General features: G+C 36.9%; 1 protein-coding gene across 2 annotated transcripts in view; it reads left to right on the top strand.

Moving 5' to 3' along the window:
• The first annotated feature begins 1,140 nt into the window (after positions 1-1,140).
• YEATS2 (YEATS domain containing 2) overlaps positions 1,141-23,229 on the top strand; it is a 95,175-nt gene continuing 73,086 nt past the window's right edge. Inside the window, exons 1-4 of one of the 2 annotated variants that reach the window (XM_069472865.1) lie at positions 1,141-1,329; positions 15,650-15,768; positions 18,385-18,482; positions 19,355-19,447. In XM_069472865.1, coding sequence (XP_069328966.1) covers positions 15,669-15,768; positions 18,385-18,482; positions 19,355-19,447 — 291 coding nt within the window. In that variant the 5' untranslated portion in view covers positions 1,141-1,329; positions 15,650-15,668. Of the gene's footprint in view, positions 1,330-15,649; positions 15,769-18,384; positions 18,483-19,354; positions 19,448-23,229 lie in introns of those variants that run through there. The other variant, XM_069472866.1, reaches the window with a different exon arrangement.

The raw sequence follows: 23,229 nt of genomic DNA, 5'->3' as shown, positions 1-23,229 counted from the left end.
CTTTTTCTCCATGAAAATCATTTTTATCTCCCCAATTTTCCTATTCTATCTTGAGTCTTAGCTTAAGGCTCAAGGAAGCCTTTCTTAGCCTTTCAGATTCAATTAAGTTTCCCTGTTATATGATAATTAGACTCTAAATTTCACAAGGACAGGAATTCTGCTTTCACTTCTGTGTCCTCGGTGCCTAATATAGTGTTTGGAACATAGCACCAGCAAACAGAATAGAAATGCAATAAAAATTTGTTGAGCAAATATTGTTAATCTGCTTTTACCTCTAATAGACCTTAAGGTCAGGAGGCCAGTGGTGACATATTATAAATTCCTCTATTCCTTCATCATGCAGAGCTTTCTACTATTCATACTTTCAACAAATACTTTTGGAGTACATACTGTGTGCAAAGCACTGGGCTTGCTATTGGGGATATAGGAGTAAATCCCCTAAAACATTGTTAAATAATACATACATCAAAAAATTGATCACATGTATGTAAAGTATAACAAATTGAACCCCATAAACCCACCACCCAGCTCCAACGGTAAATCTTTACACAATGAGGAGAAAAGATTGAGGGCGGGCAGAAGTAGATCCCTGGAGACCAGTTGGGAGGCTACCACAGTCTTGGGCAGAGAGATGGGTAGGGGGTAGGATGGTATAAAAAGAATGAAAGAGAAGGTAAACCTCAGAGATATTTAGGGGGAAAACTGGACTTGACGCATTGTCACTCACTAGTTGTGTGATCTAGATAAGTCCTAAGTTTTCTGAGCCTTAGTTTCCACATCTGTAAAATGGGTTGGTAATAATTATTGTTAATTTGTGTCCCTAGCACCTAGCACAGAGCTTGGCACAAGTTGGCACACACAAAAATCATAGTTATTATTGTTATTATGGCAACTCATAAATAACGGTAGAATGAATATTTTGTCAAACTTGGGGCTGGAACTTGCCATCTTCTTCTAGGCAGGTAAATGAAGGATGATGGTGCCTTCGTCAGAACCGATGCCTACTCCGTGCAGGAGGCGCGGCCGCCAAGGCCAGGGTGGGATCCTGGGCCAGCCCCGCCACGCCACGCCCCCATCCCTATGAGCTCCGCCCTCTGGACGCGCGCGCCAGCGCGCGCCGCCGCCGCCGCTGCGCTCCGCCCCTGCTGCTGACGTGCGGGGCGGAACAGGCCGGGCGGGCTTCGCGGAGCTGTGTGCTTCCGCGGGCTGCGGGGTCGCTAGGGCCTCGTGGCGGGGCGGCTCCGTGGGGCTTCGTCGGCTAGCGCGCCTCGCCGTGCTCTCTCGCGGCGCCTGGCGGGGCCCGCCGTGCAGCCGGACACCGGAGAAAGGGTGAGTGTTGGCGGGAGCAGGATGGGACTGGTCGGGCGCGCGCCCCGCTCTCCAGGGCATTGTCTGGGCGGGGGCGGCGCGGGCACGTGCGCGCCCCTCCCCCACCCCGCGGGCAGCGCCGAGGCGGGACCAGCGAGTTCCCGGCGGAGGGGAGGGCGGGGAGCTGGTGACTGCGGAGAGGAGAGGCTCTCGAGGTGAGTGTCGGGGAGCCCCAGGATTCAGATGAGTGGGGGGGTTCCTTTTCAGCCTGGCGCAACGCTCTCTGAGGGACTGGGGGCCCTGGAGCCTCAGCCGCGGGAGCGTTCGGACGGTAAGCCTGGTGGCCTGCTGATGGCACTGGAGACCAGATGTGGCCCCAGCACCGGCAAGTTGTGGATACACCAAAGGATCCTGGATCGTCCCTCCAACCTGTCACCATCCCTACCGTCTCCCCAACCCCCACTCTCGTGAAGGATGGGCAGGCTTTAGAAAGCTTGGGGAATATTCCGGGGATGGTGCCAGAGTGAAAGCCCCAGAGGTGTGAGTGCAGGGTTGGAGTGGAAAGTGAGGACCCGCAAGAAAAGCTGGCTTGGTGGGCTGTGGCCAGATTGCAGGAGACAATGAGGTTTATAACATAACCTTTTTTTCCCTATTATGAATGTACTTACGTTAAAAATAGGAAATAGGGGAGGAAAAATATTACCAGTAATCCTACAGCCGTGACACATCAGTCTTAGAGTTTTGATAGATGTTTGCTGATATCTTCATCTAAAGCATATTCCTTAACAGTTAAGAGTTGACCTACATTTTCCATTCCCTTTTCTCTCTAACGTGTAAAAAATGCGGTGCAGTAGTATATAGTATTCAGCAATATCATTTCCCCTTTCTTAATAAGTAGCAAGTATTCATTGTAGAAAAATTTAAAAGTACAGACAAGCAAAACGAGTAAAAGTAGATTTACTGTCTAGAGATAATACCTTTGGGTTGTGTGTATGCTTTCAAACATAGGAGCAGATGATACTGTGGTTAGGAGTTTAGTTTTTATGGGAAGCCTTTGAAGGTTTTAAGGAGGCACGTAGTATGATCTGACTACTATGTGGTGGAAGAAGGCTGGAGTGGAATCTGGGAGATCGGTTACTGTGCTGTTTGCAGTGGCTTGGGCTAGGCCCATGGCATTGGACATGGGGAACAGTAAAAAGATTTTAAAACATTTTGAAGGTAGAATGAACAAGACTTGGAAACGGATTGGTGAAGGAAAGGGAAGAGTCTTTGCGTTCTTGATTTTTGTTTGGAGCAACTGAGTAGATGGTGAAATTGTTTACTGAGATGAGGTGAGAAAAATCATAAATTTTTATTTTGGACGTGTTAAATATGAGATGCACATTGATTGTGAAGTCAGTATGTTGAAGAGGCAGTTGGATGTACAGGTCTGGAACTCAGGGAAGAGAAGCTAGAGATAAACTTTGGGAATGATCAGTATATAAATGATACTCAAAGGTATGGGACCATGTGAGATCACTTAGGGAAAGAGTATAGAAAGAGGAATGCAAATGGCTCAGGCATTCACATATTTCTCAGTCTGGTAGATGAGGAAGATTGAGCAAAGGACGCAGAAGAAGTAGCCAGTGAGGTAGGAGAAAAAGCAAGAGACTGGTATGGAAGCCAAAAGAGTTAAATTTCTGGAAAATGGAGAATTGGTCCTCTATCAGTGGCTCTGAGATGCTTAGTAAGATTGTTGATTGGATTTGGCAACATGGACGTTTTGGTTTTGGTCATTGTTCCTACCACAGTTCTGGAAGTGAGAGGTGGAAACCAGATTAGAATAGTTGAATGGGGTGTGAGGAAGTGAAGAAATAGAAAAAAGTGCCCCTCATCTCCATCTGTCCCCAACTAAATTTGTTAGATGAAAAATGGTGTCTTTCTTGTTTTTCATTTTTTGATTACTAGTGTGTTTGAACATTTTTTCACATTTATTGGCCATTTGTGAATTTCTGTTCCTTTTCCTGTGCATCTTTTTTGTTTCCTAATTGATTGCCAAAAGTTCTTAAGATATTAAAAATATGTAGCTTGACATATAGCATGCAGAATTTTCCCCATATGTTTTTCATACAGTTTTAAATGCCTTCACATTCTTTGGATGACTATAGGTTGCTATGGACTTTTTTTTTTTTAAGACAGGATCTTGCACTGTCTGGCGCAGGTTGTAGAGGAGTGGCCTCATTATAGCTCATTGTAACCACGAACCCCTGGGCTCAAGCAACCCTGTCACCTCAGCCACCTGAGTAGCTGAGACTACAGGCAGTGCCTCCATGCCCAGCTAATTTTTCTGTGTTTTCTGTTTTTTCTCGCTCTTGCTCAGGCTGGTCTTGAAATCCTGGCCTCAAGTGATCCTCCCACCTTGGCCTCCCAAAATACTAGGATTACACAGGCCTGAGCCACTGCACCAGCTAACTATTTTTTTAATCACAAAACCTGTAAAAAGAGAAAAAGTAACATTTAAGTTAGTTTTCTCATTCAACCATGGATTTTTTTCCATTTGAGAAATTCAGTTTAAAAAAACATGGATTTTTATTTGAATCTTCATTGCCACTTTCTTAAATTGACCGCCCCATCTCCCTGTCTTTATTCACTCCTTTTTCAGTCTATTTTCTACAGTGCTGCAGAGTGGAGGGTGGGGCTTGGTGCACCTCTCACTCAGAAAACAAGACTTAAGAAGCAGATTGTTTCTATATCATCTGTTCTGTGGGAGTTAGAAAAAAAGTTTTCAAAGCCTGGAGTTCATGGATGGCTCAGAATTTGATTCTTGAAGGCTGAAGAGCAGTTTCAGTGAGTGGAGAAGGTAGAGATGAAATATGAACCCAGGGGAAGATGATTGTGAGATGTCCAGGCATGTGAACTTTGATGACAACAGATGGGGAGAGGTTAGAAGAACTAGTTCTCCTCCTAGACAAGAATTGTTTATTCTGCTCATCTCAAGAGTGAGCTGTGGAGGTAAATGAAGGCTGAAGGTGAGGAGAATGCAGGGGAGGCTTCAACTTTATTTGTAATGGTTTTATGCACAGAATTGCAGATGCAGTGCTGATTGCTATGTGTTTTGTTAAAATTTAGTTTATCTGAGAGTGTAGGTATACTTTTAAAATTGAGATATAATTCACATAACTTAAAATTCACTGTCTTAAAAGTGTGTAATTTGGTGGGTTTTTAGTATATTCACCAAGTTGTACAACTACCATCACTTAATTCCATAATGTTTGTATCACTCCAAAAAGAAACTCCCTACCTATTAGTAGTCAGACTCAATTCTCATCTCCCCTCGTCCTTTGGCAACTACTTTCTGTGTCTATGGATTTGCCTGTTTCTAAACATTTCATATAAATAGAATCATACAACATGTGGCTTTCTGTATCTGGCTTCTTTCACATAACACAGTGTTTTCCAGGTGATTCCATGTTGTAGCATCCCTTCTTATTGCTAGGAATTGTAGAAATGTACCACATTTTGTTTATACGTTCATCAATAGATGGACGTTTGTGTTGTTTCCACTTTTTCGCTATTATGAAGAATGCTGTTACAAACATTCATGTACATGTTTTTTTATAGACATATGTTTTCAGTTCTCTTGGATATATACCTAGGAGTGGAATTGCTAGGTCTAATGGCATTTCTTTTTGAGGAACCACCAAACTGTTTTCCAGGGAGGCTGTACCATTTAACATTCTCATCTCAATGTTTGAGGGTTTTCATTGCATATTCTTTGCACATTTTTTGGCAAACTATATTTAATAGTTGTGTGTGTGTGTGCGTATGTGTGTGTTTAAACAGCTTTATTGAGGTACAGTTGGCATGCTACAAACTGCACATATACAAGGTGTACAATTTGATAAGTTTTGACATTCATATACCTGTGAAACCATAACCATAATCAAGATAGTAAACATATCCATCATCCCCAAAAGTTTCCTGATGCCCCTTTGAAAATCCTCTCTCCTCCCTATCCTTGTGCCTCTCCCAGGGCACCCACTGGTGAGCTTTCTGTCACTCTAGACTAGTTTGCATTTTATATAAATGGAGTCATATAGTATATAGTACTTTTTTTTAAGCTGTCTTCTTTCACTCAGCATCATTATTTTGAAATTGTTGCATGTGTCAATTCATTCTTTTTTATTGATGAATAATATTGCATGAATATATCACTGTTTATCCATTTATCTGTTAATGGATGTTTGGATTGTTTCTAGTTTTTGACTATTTCAAATAAAGATGCTGTGAACATTTGTGTACAAGTCTTTGTATGGACATATACTTTTATTTCTATTGGGTAAATACCCAGTAATGGAATGTGTGGATCATATAGCAGGGGTATGTTTAATTTTTTAAGAAATTGCCAAATGGTTTTCCAAAGTGGTTGTACCATTTTATATTCTCACCTGCAATATATAAGAGTTTCAGTTGTTTCACATTCTGAGTTGTTGTTGGTTTGTTTTTTTTAAACATACAGAGAAGTAAGAAGAAACCAGAAAGAGACATAGAAACATCTATAATCCATTTTCCAGATTAGTCCTTTTGGCATTTTTCTACCCAAAATAACAACACATTGGTAGAAAATTCAACCATGGTAGTCAGGAATAAAATGAAAAGCAAATCAACTACCCAGAGGCAGCCATTAAAAACCACATTAATGGTTTTTGATCTTTCCTTCCAGAAAACCTATGCAAGCATACACCAGCTCATCTTTTGTCTCTTCTTTCTCCCCGAGTTACACAGAAGGAATCAAAATATAAACACTTTTCTGCACCTTGGTGTTTGTTTTTCACTTTACAATTTATTTTAGAAATATTTCCATATCAACACATTCTTTTTAATGGCTGCATTACAATCTTAAAGTAATATAGTCAGTTTTGCTATAAGAAAATATAAATTTGTTCCAATGCAGTTGTTAATGTTTGGGCACTATCTGAGCATAATGTGAATTTAACATTTGTTTATGCATGATTCCATCAGCAAGAAACACTAGGTGAATGCAGAAAACTGCACCCTGATGAACTGATCCATGGAAAGAATACACAAGGCGCACACGCACACACCTCAAATGACTCCCAGCAGTCTCAGCTTACTGCTATTTTATGATCCACACTCATGCACATCTGGTGTTACAACTTTCTGTTGATCGCAAATAACTCTTCCTCTACCACTTCCAGTAACTCAGGACCTTCACTGCCTACTTCCACAAGTAAACTCAAGGTCTTTTTCAAGACAAGGTGTCATTTATGTAGCATTTATATATTTCTTAACCATCTAACGTGTAAAACTGTGCTGCCATTTTTATTAGATTCCTTTTTTATGTCACTGATAATGATTTTGATGGAGTGTTGTGCCCCAACCTTATTTACTCCATAAGCCCTGTGGGTTTTTATTATGCAATTTTACATAGCAGTGATTTTTAAGAATGCATATGTCATATTATAGCAGAACTGTTCCATAGTGTGAATGTACCATAATTTATTTATTTGTAAATTTTTTAGTTTTTAAGAACTGTGGGCCGGGCGCGCCTGTAATCCTAGCACTCTGGGAGGCCAAGGCGGGTGGATCGCTCGAGGTCAGGAGTTCGAGACCAGCCTGAGCAAGAGCAAGACCCTGTCTCTACTAAAAATAGAAAGAAATGATTTGGACAGCTAAAAAAAAAATATATATATATATATATATATATATATAAAGACAAATTAGCCGGGCATGGTGGCACACGCCTGTAGTCCCAGCTACTCAGGAGGCCGAGGCAGGAGGATCGCTTGAGCCCAGGAGTTTGAGGCTGCTGTGAGCTAGGCTGACGCCACGGCACTATAGCCCAGGCAACAGAGTGAGACTCTGTCTCAAAAAAAAAAAAAAAAAAAGAACTGCGAAATATATATACCAAAGGGGACATAAAATAAGTATGTTTTAAAGAATAACAATAAAGTAACAAATTCCTACTTTTAGCTACCACCCAGCTTTAGAAATAGGAAATTATGAATACTTTTGAATATCCGTATATTCCTGTAACTGATCATTGTATACTTTTTTGAATACCTAAAATATTTTATGGTAAAATTAAGAAGTATTAACAACTCCCCCAACCCCAGATTGGTCTTCCTAATGTTGATTCCCAAGCTATTAATAACTGCTCTTTCCACCCCCGACCCCTTACCCCCAGCAAAGGTATGCATAGCATGTATACACATACTTGGGAGGAAGGATAATCTATAAATAGGTAGGTTTCTGTTTAAGGTTAATATATATTGGGTTTATCATTGTTATTTTTTAAAACAACTTTCTTGAGATCTAAGTCACATAATGTAAAATTTACCCTTACAAATTGTAAAATTTCAGTGGGCTGTTTTTTAGTATATTTACAAAGTTGTGCAACCATCACCATATCTAATTTTATTATTTTATTATTTATTTATTTTTTTGCACATCTGAGCTGAGGGTGGAGCCATATCTAATTTTAGAAAATTTTCATCAGTTGATAGATTTTTGAAGATGGATAGATTTTTCTAGATTAGGTAGAGTTGGTCTGAAGAAAAAGCAATTTTCTAGAAATTTATTTCATGGTTTAAAGTGCTTGTTTCCTTTCTAGAATCTCAACTCCAGATAGAAAGACATGAGACTTACCTCCATAAGGTTTATTGTCCGTTTGAAAGCTCCATTGAAAGTCCCTATTTAGTGGTGTGTGCAAGATTTGGTTCAATTTATGTATTCTCAGTGACTGTGCCCTGGAGTGTGACAATCTTGATCTAGTCCAGTTCCTTTTCTTCTTTTCATCCTGGATTTTTAGACTAGTGTTGTTTCCTTTTTACTTCCTTTGGAAAGAAAAATGGCATGGCTTCACAACTGAAACAGCAAAATTGCCATGAGACAGAACTATCATTTTAGATAATTTCAATAACCTTTGTCTGAAAGTGACTTCAAGGAAGTCACTGGAAGGTTATGTGGCCTCCCTTATGTCATCTTAAGAAGAATTTACCTTAAATATCTCAAAACCCTTGAATATCCCATAGCTCACTCTTCAAGAAAAAGTATGGTGAACTGGTGGGGGAAAGGACTGGTAAAACTCACCTAGAGTCAGCTCTCCAGTTGTTGCATTAATGGCTAGACACAGTGGCATGGATAATTTAGATCAGCTGTTATATCCTAAACTCTTAATTATGAGCTAGTTTGCAAGGTTGGAGATAAAATACCAGCCTAAATGGATCCTGGGGCTGACCTTATTAGCAAACTGTGTAGTCCTAAGCAATTTTATTTATAGGAAACTAGATGTTTCTGATCTATAAATACATAATACTTAATGAAACAATTTTTTTGAGCTCAGCTGTCTAGCTTTCCCATTTTGCTCGGCTCTTTATATGTCATATTAGGAATGGCCCACATCAGTTTGATGCCAATGACCCAGGCCCCTCTCATCTTCCCACCATTCTGGTCCAGTGTGTAAAATTGTGATTATGTTTTTACTTGAAAGACCTGTTTTTGTTTCCATACCAGATGGTTTGAAGAAAAAGTGATCATGTAGCCCCCAAAGTGGGAACATACTCAAAAGGTTTTGTGTATAAGACTTGGCTTAAAATAATTAGGATAGAGGTTTGTCAGTACCAACGCTAGTGAAAACCGCACCAGAATTTTCTCTCTCCTAGATTTCTCTTGGTCTGAGTTTTTCCTATGGTAGATTACTTCAGATTGCTTGTATTGTAAAATGAGCATAATTTGGGGTGAAAATTAGGTGTATTTTTTCAGTTATCTATATCAATGGGAGATGACAGTTCTATGAGTAATCTTTAAATGGATGGAAAATTTTAATTGACATCAAAATATACATTTTGATTTTTTTTTGTTTTTTTAAAGAGACAGGGTCTTGCTCTGTCACCCAGCTGGAGTGCAGTCTCTTGATTATAGCTCACTGGCAGCCTCGAACTCTTGAGCTCAAGCAATCCTTCTGCCTCAGCCTCCCAAGTAATTGGGACTGCAGGCATGCACCATCACCTGGCTAAGTTTTCTTATTTTTTTTAGAAACGGTCTCAGCTGTGTTGCCCAGGCTGGTCTTGAACTCCTGGACTTCAGCGATCCTTCTGCCTCAGCCTCGCCTCCCAAAGTGCTAGAATTACAGGCATGAGCCACCCCGCCCAGCCACATTTTGATTCTTTTAATAGGACTTCTATCTGCCTAATGATTTTTCTCAAAGTATTAAAATGGACATATATTTTTTGGAGTGCACATTGGAAAGACTTTGGGAAGCCTGGATGGTGTTTGTATAAAAGCTGCTGCTATTTTTAGTTTGGAAAATATAATTCATGAAATGTATCACATGTATTTGGATTACTGAGTCAGTTGCATTAAAATGTTCTAAAGGTTCAACATTAGATATGTGTAGTGCAAACCATCTTCATCTGAATCGTCCTACTTAGGTTTTAGGGTTTAGCTTTTGTTCATTCTGCTTTATTTTTTTTCTTTTGCTGGCAGTAAAACCTACCAGTTGTGATGTATTATTCTTTTTTTTAAATTCTTTTAATATCCTGCTGAATTGGATTTGTATCTGTATTTGCAAATGAAAATTGGTTTGCTATTTTCCTCTGAGGATGACTTTGATCACATTTCCATAAGTTTGGAAATGCTGTTTTTTTCATCGTTAGTTTTTTAAATAGTCTGTTATTTTAGCTTTAATTTCTTTGAGCCGTGAGTCATTAGAGGAGTATGTTATTTTCCATATCATAGTGAGTTAACAATTTAATATTTAATTTTATTAGAATCAGAAAATGGCTATAACATTTCCATTACAGTCCAATTACAGTAAGACTTTATATCCTATTAGATGACTTAAATTTAATGAACTTTTATAGATATTTTAAACAGATTTTTTTGTTGGGTTCAGAGTTATATGTATCTTTTAAATCTGACTTGTTACTTGCATTATCCATATCATCTGTATTTTTATCTGTTAACTTGATTTTTTAAATTCTTGAGAGAGATGTGATTTTCTTAAATTCTTATATTTCTGGTTTTGTTTTGTTTTTTGGTGTATTTTGATAGTCTGTTGTTTGGTGTATAGTTTATGATATATTTTTGTGCTTTTGTTTTTTAATAGTAACATCTTTATCATATTAAATATTTTTTGCTGTGAATTATTCTGTTACTAACATTGCCATGCCTGTTGTCTTTTTGTTTGCATGTACACATCACTTTATTTTAAACATTTAGCTGTAGTGCCTTTGAAGATGTACCAGTGTCAACAAATAGATTTGTAAGTGGTATGAAAAAAATGATGAAAACTTAGTGTAGCTAGTATGTTCCCTATGGGTATTTATATTTTGACAAATATTTTAGTTCATTTATTCAGCAAAATGAGCTCCTCCAAGAACTTTGAAGGGGGAAGGTGGGGAGAGCTAATATTGGATGGGGCTCAGGGAATGCCTTCCCTGGTAGGTGGACATTTGAGCTGGAGTCTGGTAAAGCTAACCTAGGGAAAAAGCATTCTAGGCAGAAGGGCCCATAAGTCCAAAAGCTCTAAGGAAAAGTTGAATTGAAATGTGTATGAGGAATAGAAAGAAAACCAACATGTCTGTATCTTAAAGATAAGGGACCAGTGAGGGAGACAGTGCTCGGTCCCTATAAAGTCTTACAGGTTGCATTAAGGAATGCTAATTTATTCTCAGTGTTATGAGAAGCCACTAGAAGGTTTCAAGCAGGGGATGATATTATCAGAAAAATATTTTTAAAGTTCTTTTCTAAATTGAAGTGTAGTTTACATACAGTGAAATAACAGATTTAAGTGTACAGTCGGATGAGTTTTCACAATTGCGTATGCTCATGTAACCTATACTCTTAAGGGTTGAGCATCCCTAATCTGAAATCTGAAATGCCTCAAAATCTGAAATTTTAAGCGCTGACATGATGCCACAAGTGGAAAATTTCACACCTGACCTGGTGACAGATTGTAGTTAAAATGTAGTTAAAACTTTGTGTTATACACAAAATTATTTAAAACATTGTATAAAATTACCTTCAGGCTATGTGTATAATATGTATATGAAACAAAAATGAATTTCATGTTTAGACTTGGGTCCCATCCCCAAGATAATCTTACTGTGTATATGCAAATATGCCAAAATCCAAATAAGTCTGAAATCCAAAACACTTCTGGTCCTGAGCATTTCAGATAAGGTATACTCAACCCATATAAAATATTTCTGTCACCCCGGAAAGATCCTTCATTCTTTTTCCCAATCAGTTCCCACCACCAGCACCCCCAACTACTATTCTCATTTTATTTACCATAGATTAATTTGTCTGTTTTAGAACTTAATGTAAATGTAATCATTTAGTTTGTACTCTGGTATTTGACTTCTTTTGCTTACCATAATGATTTTGAGATTTGTTTCTGTTGCTTGGATCCAGGAGTTCATTGGGTATACCACAGTTTGTCCATTCTCCTGTTTTGATTTTGTAGACATTTTTGAAATGTCTCTCTCTTTGCTTAATAGAGGAGAATCAATTATAGATTCTCTCATTCAGATATTTAATAAAGGAACATGATTGTCTTATTTACAAAGGAGAAAATATTTTGTTTGAAGTGAAGAATATAGAAAGGACAGGACCAAAAGGACTATAAAATTATTACCAGCATCTCAGGAATGTCTTTCTGTATAGAGGCAGATGGAAAATGATTGTGCCAGTTCCCCTCCCCTCTTCTTAAACCAGATGGGAAAAGAGAACAAAGTTCAGTAGTTCTGAGATTCAGATGCTGTGAGGAGCATAGAATTATTAAGAAGGTACCTCAGGTAGGACATAGCTAGTCTTTCAGATGCTGTATTTATTAGATTTTACTCCTTCCCCCTCAGCAATTGGCCATATCTCATATGATGTGGTGTTTGCAAAACAAAGAATGGTAGAGTTCTAGGACTGGGTTCAGGGTTCTAGATCTTCCCTGACATGAAAACTAAGACTTTTTAGTAAGAATTGTATTGTACATTACATACAGTAATTGTACATTACATAATTTTTATGTTTTTAATTATACAGTTTTCATTTTAAAATTATCTTTCTCCTGGTGTTATTTCAAAGTATAAAACATTAAAATTTTTGTTTTGGTTTTGGTCTCTAACCTTTGTCAAAAACTCTGACTTGCTTATGTTATTTGAACGTGTATGATATGTTTCCATTGGTAGCATTATATGTCTATGAAGTTTTGTTTTTCTTGTGTTATTTATGGAAAAAAACATTTTCTACATTTAAATTGACATTTACTTTTCATAATGAAGCTATTTTGATAAGATAATTTTAAATTGGTAGAATGGATGACAGTAGGCTTATTTTCGCCCCAGCATTACATTTTATTCGGTATTTGTTTTTTGTCCCATAGTATGGAGAAAATCCTTTCTCATATACAAATTAGAAATGGTAACAGATTTTTTTAAAACAGTTCACATTACCATCTCGGTATTCTTTTCAGTTTCAACTGATTCAAAACCTAAAGAGGATTAGTAAGACATTTTGTTTCAAAGTTGAATTGACAATGTCTAACAACTGCCCACATTTCTTTTTCATAAATCTACATGTCAGCCAAGAAGATTCCAAAACTTAATATTATTGTGGGTCATTTGTTACACATTCCATTCACTTATTTATTACATCATGATGAGAGCATGCCTCAGCAGATGTCCTAACCGTAGCTAGCATTTACTTGAATGTGGCGTGTGTGTATACTTTAGCATTGTTCTTGCTGACAGAAGCAGACCTGAATTATTTAGAAATGCTCAGTGCAGAGCTAACATTTTCCTAAATGTGTTTATCGAAAGCTCAAATGTGTGCCCAAAGATGACAGGAAAAGCTGTGTTCTAAGGGCTTCATGAAAAATGAATTACCTTGGCAGCACAAGTTAACTCATTAGTGGTTTCTTCCTTTCCACACCTCCGCCCCCCCCACTTCTTCTTTTTTTTCTCCTCTTCTAGTCCCCTAGTTTTACAGCAAAAATCAAAAGAGTGTTTTGATTTATTTTTTAAGTGAGGATAAAATAAAATACTGTTTTCTTCAAGGATCCCCAGCCTTTTGGGGGAGGAGCCACTGCTATTCTTGAGATTACTTGGGAGGTGGGAGGAGAATATGCAGATTATGAAGTCCATAGAATGGGTACATGAGGATGATGCTGGACTTGGACTCATCCTTACAGATAATCTCATAAGACTCTTGGCCAACTCTATAAGACAGGTACCTGCTGAAGAAATGGTATGGTGCAAGAACAAGTTTGGGCATCTGCTGGGATTTATCTACCTCTGATTATAGGTTTATCTACAAGTAGGGATTGTTTTTTAAATTCTGTCTTCATTAATGAAAAACAAATGGGGTTTACTGATTTTTGAGAATGTTCTTTATATAACTGCTCAAGATTTTCTCAAGTTGTCTAAAATTAATTGCAGACCAAATGGAGAAGACTGAAGAAACAAGACCTTACTTGCACTTTTTTATGAGCTTTAAAAACTGAAAATAATAGTTGGACTCTGGGCCTGTCCAAAAATAGTCATTTATTTTGTAAATTATAGCAGGTAGCTAATGATTATGAACAAAGATTAAGTGACTTGATTCGGGATATTTATAAATACTATGGGTTTTTAGAATGTTTCTAAGCTTAGTGATACCATACAAGATAACAGTTATAGGAAAAATGTTCTCTCAGATTTAGGACTATATATATATCATTACATAATGAATCTCTCTCCCAGCTGAATCAAGTGAGTCTGTTTCTCAGATGGGTGAAAGAACTATACTGAGAGCCAAGGGACTTTTAAATTATTATTTCTATTTTAACTTTGAAGGAATACAAAATAAGTATTTTTGAGCTAACATTTTATTTTCATTAATTTTATTTTAAAATACTTTATTACCTCCAGAAATATTTATTGTGTATTTCTGCCTTTGGTTAGGTAGTCTCCCTTACTGGTAGAGCAGAGGTTTGGAAATTAGGGAGCTCTGGTAGTCTATTTTGTGTCATAGATTTGCACTGTAAGGGTTAATTTATCTAACCATCCTGGATCTGTTTTCTTATCTATAAATCAGTAGCTTCACACTGCCCAATAAGGAAGCCACTGGCCACAAGTGGTTATTGAGCCTTTGAAATGTGGCTAATACAAATTAAGATGTGCTGTAAGTGTGCAGTAGACACCAGATTTTAAAGACTTAGTAAAACTATGAGAATATAAAATCTCATTACTGATTTATTTATATTAATAACATTGTTGGGATGATAATATTTTAGAAATATTGGTTAGATAAAATATATTATTAAAATTAATTTCACTTATTTCTTTACTTTTAAAAATGTTGCTAGAAAATTTTAAATCCTGTAAGTGGCTTACCTTGTATTTTTATCAGACAGTGCTGGTCTGGACAGTGTTTCCTAAACTGACTCATGAAATATTTATAAATGTTCAATGAAACAGTTGGGAAGAGGAGCATTACCAATAGAACTTTTGCAGTGACATAAATGTTCCATATCTGCACTGTCTGCAGCTACTAGCAACTGGTGGATATTGAGCACTTGAAATATGACTAGTTATGAAATATGAAAACTTAAAATGTAGAAAAAAGGAACTGAATCTTAAATTTAATTAATTTATTAATAACTTTAAATAACCATATATGGCTAGTACTGGGATAGTGCAGATCTAGAGGATTTATGGGACTGTTTTATTCAAAGACTTGTATATCTAGGACTTGTTTATCATATTGCAAATTTGTTCATTAGTTTCATATAAGTATATGCAGCTTGTGTTTATAATGACTAATAAATGATCAGTAACAATGGTATCATTTATTGAGTACCTATTATATAGCAGGTACTGTGTAAGTACAAGAGACAGGATTTGTGTAGTAAATTATTTATTAAACCCTTAACTGTATCGCTTATATTTTTAATATGCTTAATGCTTGGTGAATTCCAAGACACCATGTGCTCTTACCATAGAAATCTGACTTCTTTCCTTTCCTTATGAGGGTCTTTCTATGAGAGCCAGGTTTCTTTTGAAAAGTCTGAGCAATGTGCTACTTTGTTAAAGAATTTTCTCTTGAAAGAGAAACCCATGCTTTTTACCAGATGACTGATGATGAAAATATTTTTTGGAAAGTTCTAAAGTTAAACTTATGCTTTATCCTTTTGGCTTTAAAAGGGATATATATGTACATACATATACGCACAGATGTGTAAGTACCAGTATTATATAATATTTATTAAATATTATTTATTATATTTGTATGTGTATACACATATATTTAAAAGTACTAGTGTCATGCAGTGTTATTAATTAATTAATTTATTGCTTCACAGTGAAGAACTGAATGTCATCATGTCTGGAATCAAGCGAACAATCAAAGAAACTGACCCGGATTATGAAGATGTGTCTGTGGCCCTTCCAAATAAGCGGCATAAAGCAATTGAGAATTCAGGTAGAAATTGACCTGCCTTAGGAAATTATTTATTTCGTTGTTGACCTATGCCTCCACTATAAGTTTTATAAGAACTAAAATGAAATGAATTTCTACTGTTGTGTATAATTTGAAGGGGTTTGTGAGAGGGATTAGCCAAGTGCTCTGTTTAATATTAACAGTAATACACCATGTGTGGCAATAAAAGGCAGAAGATCTGGCAGGAACATGATCAGGTAGACAGTGAAAGTATCAGTAATGAGATAGGCTACAAGTTTTAGCTATCATTTTACTTCAAGAATAATCATAAAGTGTCTGATATATGTAGTACAATGTGACATAATCATATGAGATGATTATAGGTGGTACGTGGATTAAGTTTTTTTATTTTAATTACATACTGTTTTAATTTGCATAGAAAAAAGAGTGATCCCTTCAAACTTACAGTTTCATGGCCAGTATTGCTTAGGAGAAAGCTAAAATTATTTTAAAATATTGTATTGGTAAAGTGTTTCATGTGGTTCTCAGATGTGGTCTATATCTTGAAGGTGGTACATGAATGATGGAAATTTGGGAAACATCTAGTTCAACACTGCACTTAGCTTCTAGTGGGTAAAGTTCAGAGGCATTAAATGACTTGCCCAACATTATATAATTAGCTGAAGAGCAAACCATCAACTGCGTGTCTACCCTGAATGTCTTAAGCGATCTCAAAAAATTGCTAAATTTACTCTTTTAAAACAAATTATTGCTGAACTTCATAAATGTTTATTTAAATAATTACATTAATTAATACTTTTAGGAGGGTAAAGAAGGCATCTAAGTCATAGTGAAGGTGTTGCAGTTTCACAACGATTAGGATCCCTAGAATGTAAGTGGTGAAGAAAATTCCTATCTCTGCAAGTGCAGGCACATATGTCCCTCCAAAAAGTCTTTGTGGAGGGAAAACGATCAAATCCAATCCCAAATAATGAAAACATTTCACTGCGACTCCCCTCCCCCATTCAATTATTTTATTTATGAGGAAATACCATTTCCTTTCAATAACAAGCCAAATAAATGTGAAAGTATCATGTAATTTAAATCTGTTGTTCAAAAGCTTCACATGGGCCGGGCGCAGTGGCTTATGCCTGTAATCCTAGTGCTCTGGGAGGCCGAGGCGGGAGGATCACTCGAGGTCAGGAGTTCGAGACCAGCCTGAGCAAGAGTGAGATCTCGTCTCTACTAAAACAATAGAAAGAAATTAGCTGCACAACTAAAAATATATAGAAAAAAAATTATCTGAGCATGGTGGCACATGCCTGTAGTCCCAGCTGCTCGGGAGGCTGAGGCAGTAGGATTGCTTAAGCCCACGAGTTTGAGGTTGCTGTGAGCTAGGCTGACGCCACGGCACTCTAGCCCGGGCAACAGAGTGAGACTCTGTCTCAAAAAAAAAAAAAAAAACCAAACACAGGATCATTTTTGCAAAATCCCAGGTTTGTTTTCAAGCAGTCATTTGGCTCCTCTTTGTTTTGTATCAGGCCACATTATAGATTTTGATATTTTTAACTTTGAGTTGCATATTGCTTTGATTAGTTATCATCTGAATTATGTCACCTTCAGAGGCATTTTCTTTCCTTTTGAATTCCTTCTTTGCTCATTCCTTTAGATAGTTGTGATCAGAAACTGCTGAATTGCTTGCTAGACCCTTCTCTCCAAAGGAAGTTTTATGAACTGCTCTAGTGTCACAGATTACCTCTTTCTCTACCTAACTCTTTACTTTCTTTCTCTTTGGGGTTGTGGTTTTTCATGGGTCACCAACTATTTCTCTCAGAATCTTCATGGGTTTCTTTTTTTCTTTTTTGGTAATTTTATTTTGCTATAATTTCACACACAGAAAAATTGCAAGAAGCTCCCATGTCTTATCCAGATTAATTTACCAGTTGTTTACATTTTGCCACATTTGGTTTATCATTCTTTCCCTTCCCCGGAAACATGCACACATGCAGATAAATAAGCACATGATTAATATTTTTCTTTGTAAACCATTGGAGAATAAATTGGACACCTGTAAATACTTCTGTGTATCCCTTAAGGGCATTCTCTCATATAACCACACCACAATTGTCAGAAACAGAAAATTTTAACATTGCTATTAATATGTTACCTAATCTATGGTCCTTATTCATTTTATCAGTTGTCCCAGTATTGTCAGTATTGTATCCACCTCCCAGCCCTAGAATTTAATCCAGGTCACACAGGGCATTTTGTTGTCCTAACTCTGTAGTATCTTTCATTCTCCCCAACCTTTTCTTGTCTTTCTTGACTTTTTTGTTTGAACAGTACAGGCCAGTTATATCGTAGAACGTCCTTCAATTTGGGTTTGTCTGATATTTTCTTGTGAGTAAATTCAGCATTTTGAGCAGGAATACCACAGAATGATATTGTGGTCTTCAGTGCATTATATCAGAAAGTACACAAAGTCAGTTTACCCCAATATTAGTGATTTTAATTTTTCATCATCTGGTTAAGGTGATGTCCACTAGGTTTCTCCACTTTAGAGTTAATATTTTTTGGGTTTCTTTTGTTGCTTGCTGACTTAAGATAGCCACTGATTAATTAATTAGGACTTGACTGTATTTTATATTCTTTGTACAGCTCGAGATGCTGCTGTGCAGAAGATTGAGACTATCATCAAGGAACAATTTGCTCTTGAAATGAAGAATAAAGAACATGAAATTGAAGTCATTGACCAGGTATAATGATGATAAATTGAAAAAACACCAGAGATATTGGGGAAAAAATCTATATATAATGAATTGAAAAAAAATCTCTTGAGATAAAGTCATGGTTTGCTTTTTCCCCTTTGTTGTTCTTTGAAAAATAGCTTTCTTGTTTGGGGGAAAATCCCTATTTTTTAAAAAATGAAATTGCAGAAAGGATAAAAAATACTACCTGAAATTTCATTTTAAAATACAATCCTCTTTGGTCTTGTGCTCAATATCTTTGTGAATATTTCTCAATGAATACGCACATGAACATACATAGTAATATATTTACTTACATACCCTTGTAGCATGGTTTTTTGTCATTTTACATCTTTACCATTCTGATAGGTGGCAAATGTCACTCTTTTTTTCTTTAATATTAGAGAAGTTGAGGGTTTTTTTTTTTTTTTTTTGGTCATTTGTATTTATTATTTTGTGATTTGTTTATACATCTCTTTTACAATTGCCTTTTTTTTTTTTTTTTTTTTTTTTTTTTGAGACAGAGTCTCACTCTGTTGCCCAGGCTAGCGTGAGTGCCGTGGCGTCAGCCTAGCTCACAGCAACCTCAAACTCCTGGGCTCAAGCAATCCTCCTGCCTCAGCCTCCCGAGTAGCTGGGATTACAGGCATGCGCCACCATGCCCGGCTAGTTTTTTCTATATATATTTAGCTGTCTATATAATTTCTTTCTATTTTTAGTAGAGATGGGGTCTCGCTCTTGCTCAGGCTGGTCTCGAACTCCTGAGCTCAAACGATCCGCCCACCTCGGCCTCCCAGAGTGCTAGGATTACAGGCGTGAGCCACCGCGCCCGGCCACAATTGCCATTTTTTTAAAAGTAATGAGCTATTATTTGTTTTTAGCGACTGATTGAAGCAAGAAGGATGATGGATAAACTTCGTGCCTGCATTGTAGCAAACTACTATGCTTCTGCAGGTCTTCTAAAAGTTTCTGAGGTAAGTATTCTTCATAGTCAGTCATTTTCCAGCCACCCATATTTGTTGCGTGAGGGGAAGTTATGTCAATGTGGAATCCCTGCCTTGGAAACATTTATCTTTTTTATTTATTTATTTATTTTTTTTATTTTAATTTTTTTTCCCATAACACAGAGAACCATTCAGGAAACATTTATCTTGACCTTCAGAATTCAAGAAACCTAGCCTACTTTCCTGGGAATATACATAAACTTATTACTGTGTTCAACCATGGTCCTTCAGTCATACCTCTCTACACTGTCAGTAACCCTAAGGAACATTTTTTCCTTTTTACTTAATCCTTCTACTAATTGTTAGCATTATGCTAGGCTTTGTAGATACAAAAATGAATGAGACCTCATTGCAGCTTGCTCTAGTTTATCATTTGATTGTGGCCTGTTTTGGAGTAAGTTGTAGATTGATTGAGTTTTCCCTAGCCTTTTATTCAAATAAATGGCAGTTTTTAGTTCAGAAGATTTGCCCTACTCCATAAGCCCTGATTTCTCCCCCTTCCTTTTTTTTTTTTTTTTTTTTTATTTTTAAATAGAGATGGGGTCTTGCCATGTTGTCCAGAATGGAGTGCATTGGTTATTCACAAGCGTGTTCACAGTGCACTACAGCCTCGAACTCCTTGGCTCAAGCGATTTTCAGCCTTCTAATAGCTGAGACTATAGGTGTGCACCATCATGCCTAGCTCCCCCACTACTTTTTATGGAAAATTTCAGATATACAGAGAAAGGTGAACTAAACACCTATTTGTGTACCACTTAGATTTGACAGTTTTGGCATTTTGCCATATTTGCTTTTTCTGTAAAATATTTAAAGGTAAGTTCCAGGCATTATGACACTTCACCCCTAAACACTTAAGCATGTATTTCTTAAAGGACGTTTTTCTTTTTAATCATAGTACCTCAGAAAGTGAACCAGTCCATATTCACATTTCACCAGTTGTTCTCCAAATCTTTTAAAGCTGTTGTTTCCAAACCAGGATCCAATCAAGGTTTATGGGTTGTGTTTGGTTGTTTTGTGTTTCTAGTTTCTTTTAAATCCAGACCAGTTAGTCTTCTTACCTTTTTTCTTCCATGGTACTGACTTTTTGAAGAGACCAGGCCATTTATCTTACAGAATGTCCCACATTTTGGATTTTTTTTTTTTTTTTTTTTCCCCTAAAGTTACTCCTTCATCTTCTCTATTTTCCTGTAACTTGGAAGTCAAGTCTAAAGGTTTGCTTAGATTTCAGGTTAAGTATTTCTGGCAAGAATACTTCATAGGTGATGCTGTAGACTTGATGTTTTATCACATTAAGTAGGCACATAACATTAGGTGGTTCTGTTAGTGATTAAGTTTGACCATTTAATGTGATTACCACTAGATCATTCCAGTTATAAAGGGAAGTTTTTTCCTAATTTTGTTTTCAATAAGCATATGAAAAATAAATATCTGGCTCTTTTATCGTAGTAATCTGTCCAAATTCTGGCAGAGGGGATAGGACTGAACTGAAATAGGAATATTTCTTCCTGTTTGACATTTTCAGAATATAGCTTTTGTTTGTTATTTCTCTTTTTAGTTTCTTTTTCCTAAGTTTTTTTTCAATTTAGAATTAATGTCAGCTGAATTTCCTCTTTGACAATACTGGCTTAGTGAGAACCAGGGAAGGGCTGGAGGGGTATAATAAGAGGTACTTGTCATATTTAGGCTTTCATGTTATCCTGTGGAGCTTTAGGGTACCTGGCATTGGTGCTACACTGATGTTGTCTAATAAAAACTAGAGCATTGAGTTTACTCTTAGATAATAGACGAGTTTTTCTTTAGTACAGGAGTTTTCATGGTACACATTAGAATAATCTGTATGAGTTTTCTAAGGCTACCATAACAAATTGCCTCAAGCCTGGTGATGTAAAACAAGAAAGATTTTTTAATCTCACTATTGTGGAGGCTAGAAGTCCAAAATCAAGGTGTCAGCAGGCAGTGCTCCTTTTGAAGGCTCTAGGGAAGAATCTTTTCATGCTTCTTCCTAGTTTCCAGTGGTGGCTGACAATCCTTGGCTTGCAGCTGCATCACTCTGATTTCTGCCTCTATTTTCACACGGACGTTTTCTCTCTGTGGTATGTCTTCTCTGTATCTCTCTCTGTCCAAGTTTCCGTCTTACAAGGCTACCAGCCATTAGGGCCTAACCTAATCCAGTATGACTTCATCTTAATTTGATTACATCTGCAAAGACCCTATTTCTGAATAGTCACATTCACAGAATCTGGGTGGACATGAATTTGGGGGAAACACTTTCCAACTCAGGACAGATTCCAGTGTCATCTGTTGCATGGCTCACTATGAAATTCAACAGGTGGACATCACGAGTTAGCATCTGCATGATGTAGCTACTCTGAGGTAGCTACTGTGTTTGAAAAGCTGGTTATCCATTTAATGTTTTGTTGCTTTCTGTTAGCATTTCTGATCTGTGCTATTTGGTGGTCTAGGAATACACTGATTTTATCCTGTTTCGTTCTGATTAGGACTTACTTAAGGATATTTAGTTATGCTTTTGTCTATTATGATCAGGCATTTAATTATTGTTAGTTTGTAGTAGCAAAACACATTTATAGCTCTGAAAAACCGTTATTGAAATTCAATGACTTTGTTGCTTTGACTCTGAAACACTAGTCTTTTGCTCCTTTTTTCTTACTAAAACAATTATTTTAATGGCACATTTTTAAAAGCTAGGCTTCCTAAGAACATAACTACAGTGTATCACATTATAATAGAATACACAGTATTTTGTATACAAGTAACTAAGATACAGAAAAATACCCTAGACTTCTGTATTGGACTGAGAGCAAACTTTGTACAGCAGCAGTAATTATTTTATGGCAATCTATGTTACAGTTTACTCCTGTGTGAGGACCATTTTAAATATATTAGGTCGTTAAATATGAAATGTCCGATTTTTTAATCAAAAGTTTAGTTTATTATATCTCAAATAGGAAGCAGTACAGTTAATCAAACTATGTGCCTAAACTATCAACACAGTTTTGCCATCTTAACAATAGCTTGTTTATGCCAGTAGCGAAGAAACCTGGAGAGCAAGTGGCAATGAAATCACGAAAGGCATTTTCAACAACTTGTTGACAATTGAATATTTTTCCTTCCAAGAAGTGGTCCAAAGCCTGGAAGAAGTGGTAGTCAGTTGACACAAGATCTGGTGAATACAGTGGATAATAGAGAGTTTCTCAAGTCCAGCCTCTGTAGTTTGAACAGCATTGTTAGTGTGATTTGTGGTTGAGCGTTAACTTGCAAGAAAATTGGCCTGTCTCTATTGACCAGTCTTGGCTGCTTAATCACAAGCATCCTCATCCTTTCGTCCTCATCATTTGGTTGCAGTAGACATCTGCTGTAATGGATTGACCAAGTTTCATGAAGCTGTAGTGGGTAAAACCAGCGCTGCACCACCAAACAGACACCATTAGTGTTTTTTGATGAATATTTAGTTTTGGACTGTGTTTTGGCACTTCATCTTTATCCAACCATGTGCCAAATGCTTGCAACTATCAAAAAGAATCCATTTTTTATCACACATAACAGTATGGCGTAGAAATGGTTTCCCTTTATTTTGTGACAGCAAAGAAAGGCAAGCTTCCAGATGATTTCTCTTCCAACGCTCATTTAATTCATGTGGAATCCATCTACCCAGCTTCTTTCTTTCTTTGTTCTTTTCTTTTTTTTTTTTTTTTTGAGACAGAGTCTTACTCTGTTGCCTGGGCTAGAGTGCC

The sequence above is a fragment of the Eulemur rufifrons genome, chromosome 7 (assembly GCF_041146395.1).
Source record: "Eulemur rufifrons isolate Redbay chromosome 7, OSU_ERuf_1, whole genome shotgun sequence".
In the NCBI taxonomy this organism is placed as follows: domain Eukaryota; kingdom Metazoa; phylum Chordata; class Mammalia; order Primates; family Lemuridae; genus Eulemur; species Eulemur rufifrons.
Note: the sequence above shows the minus strand (reverse complement) of the source record. Positions and strands in the feature narration are given on the sequence as shown.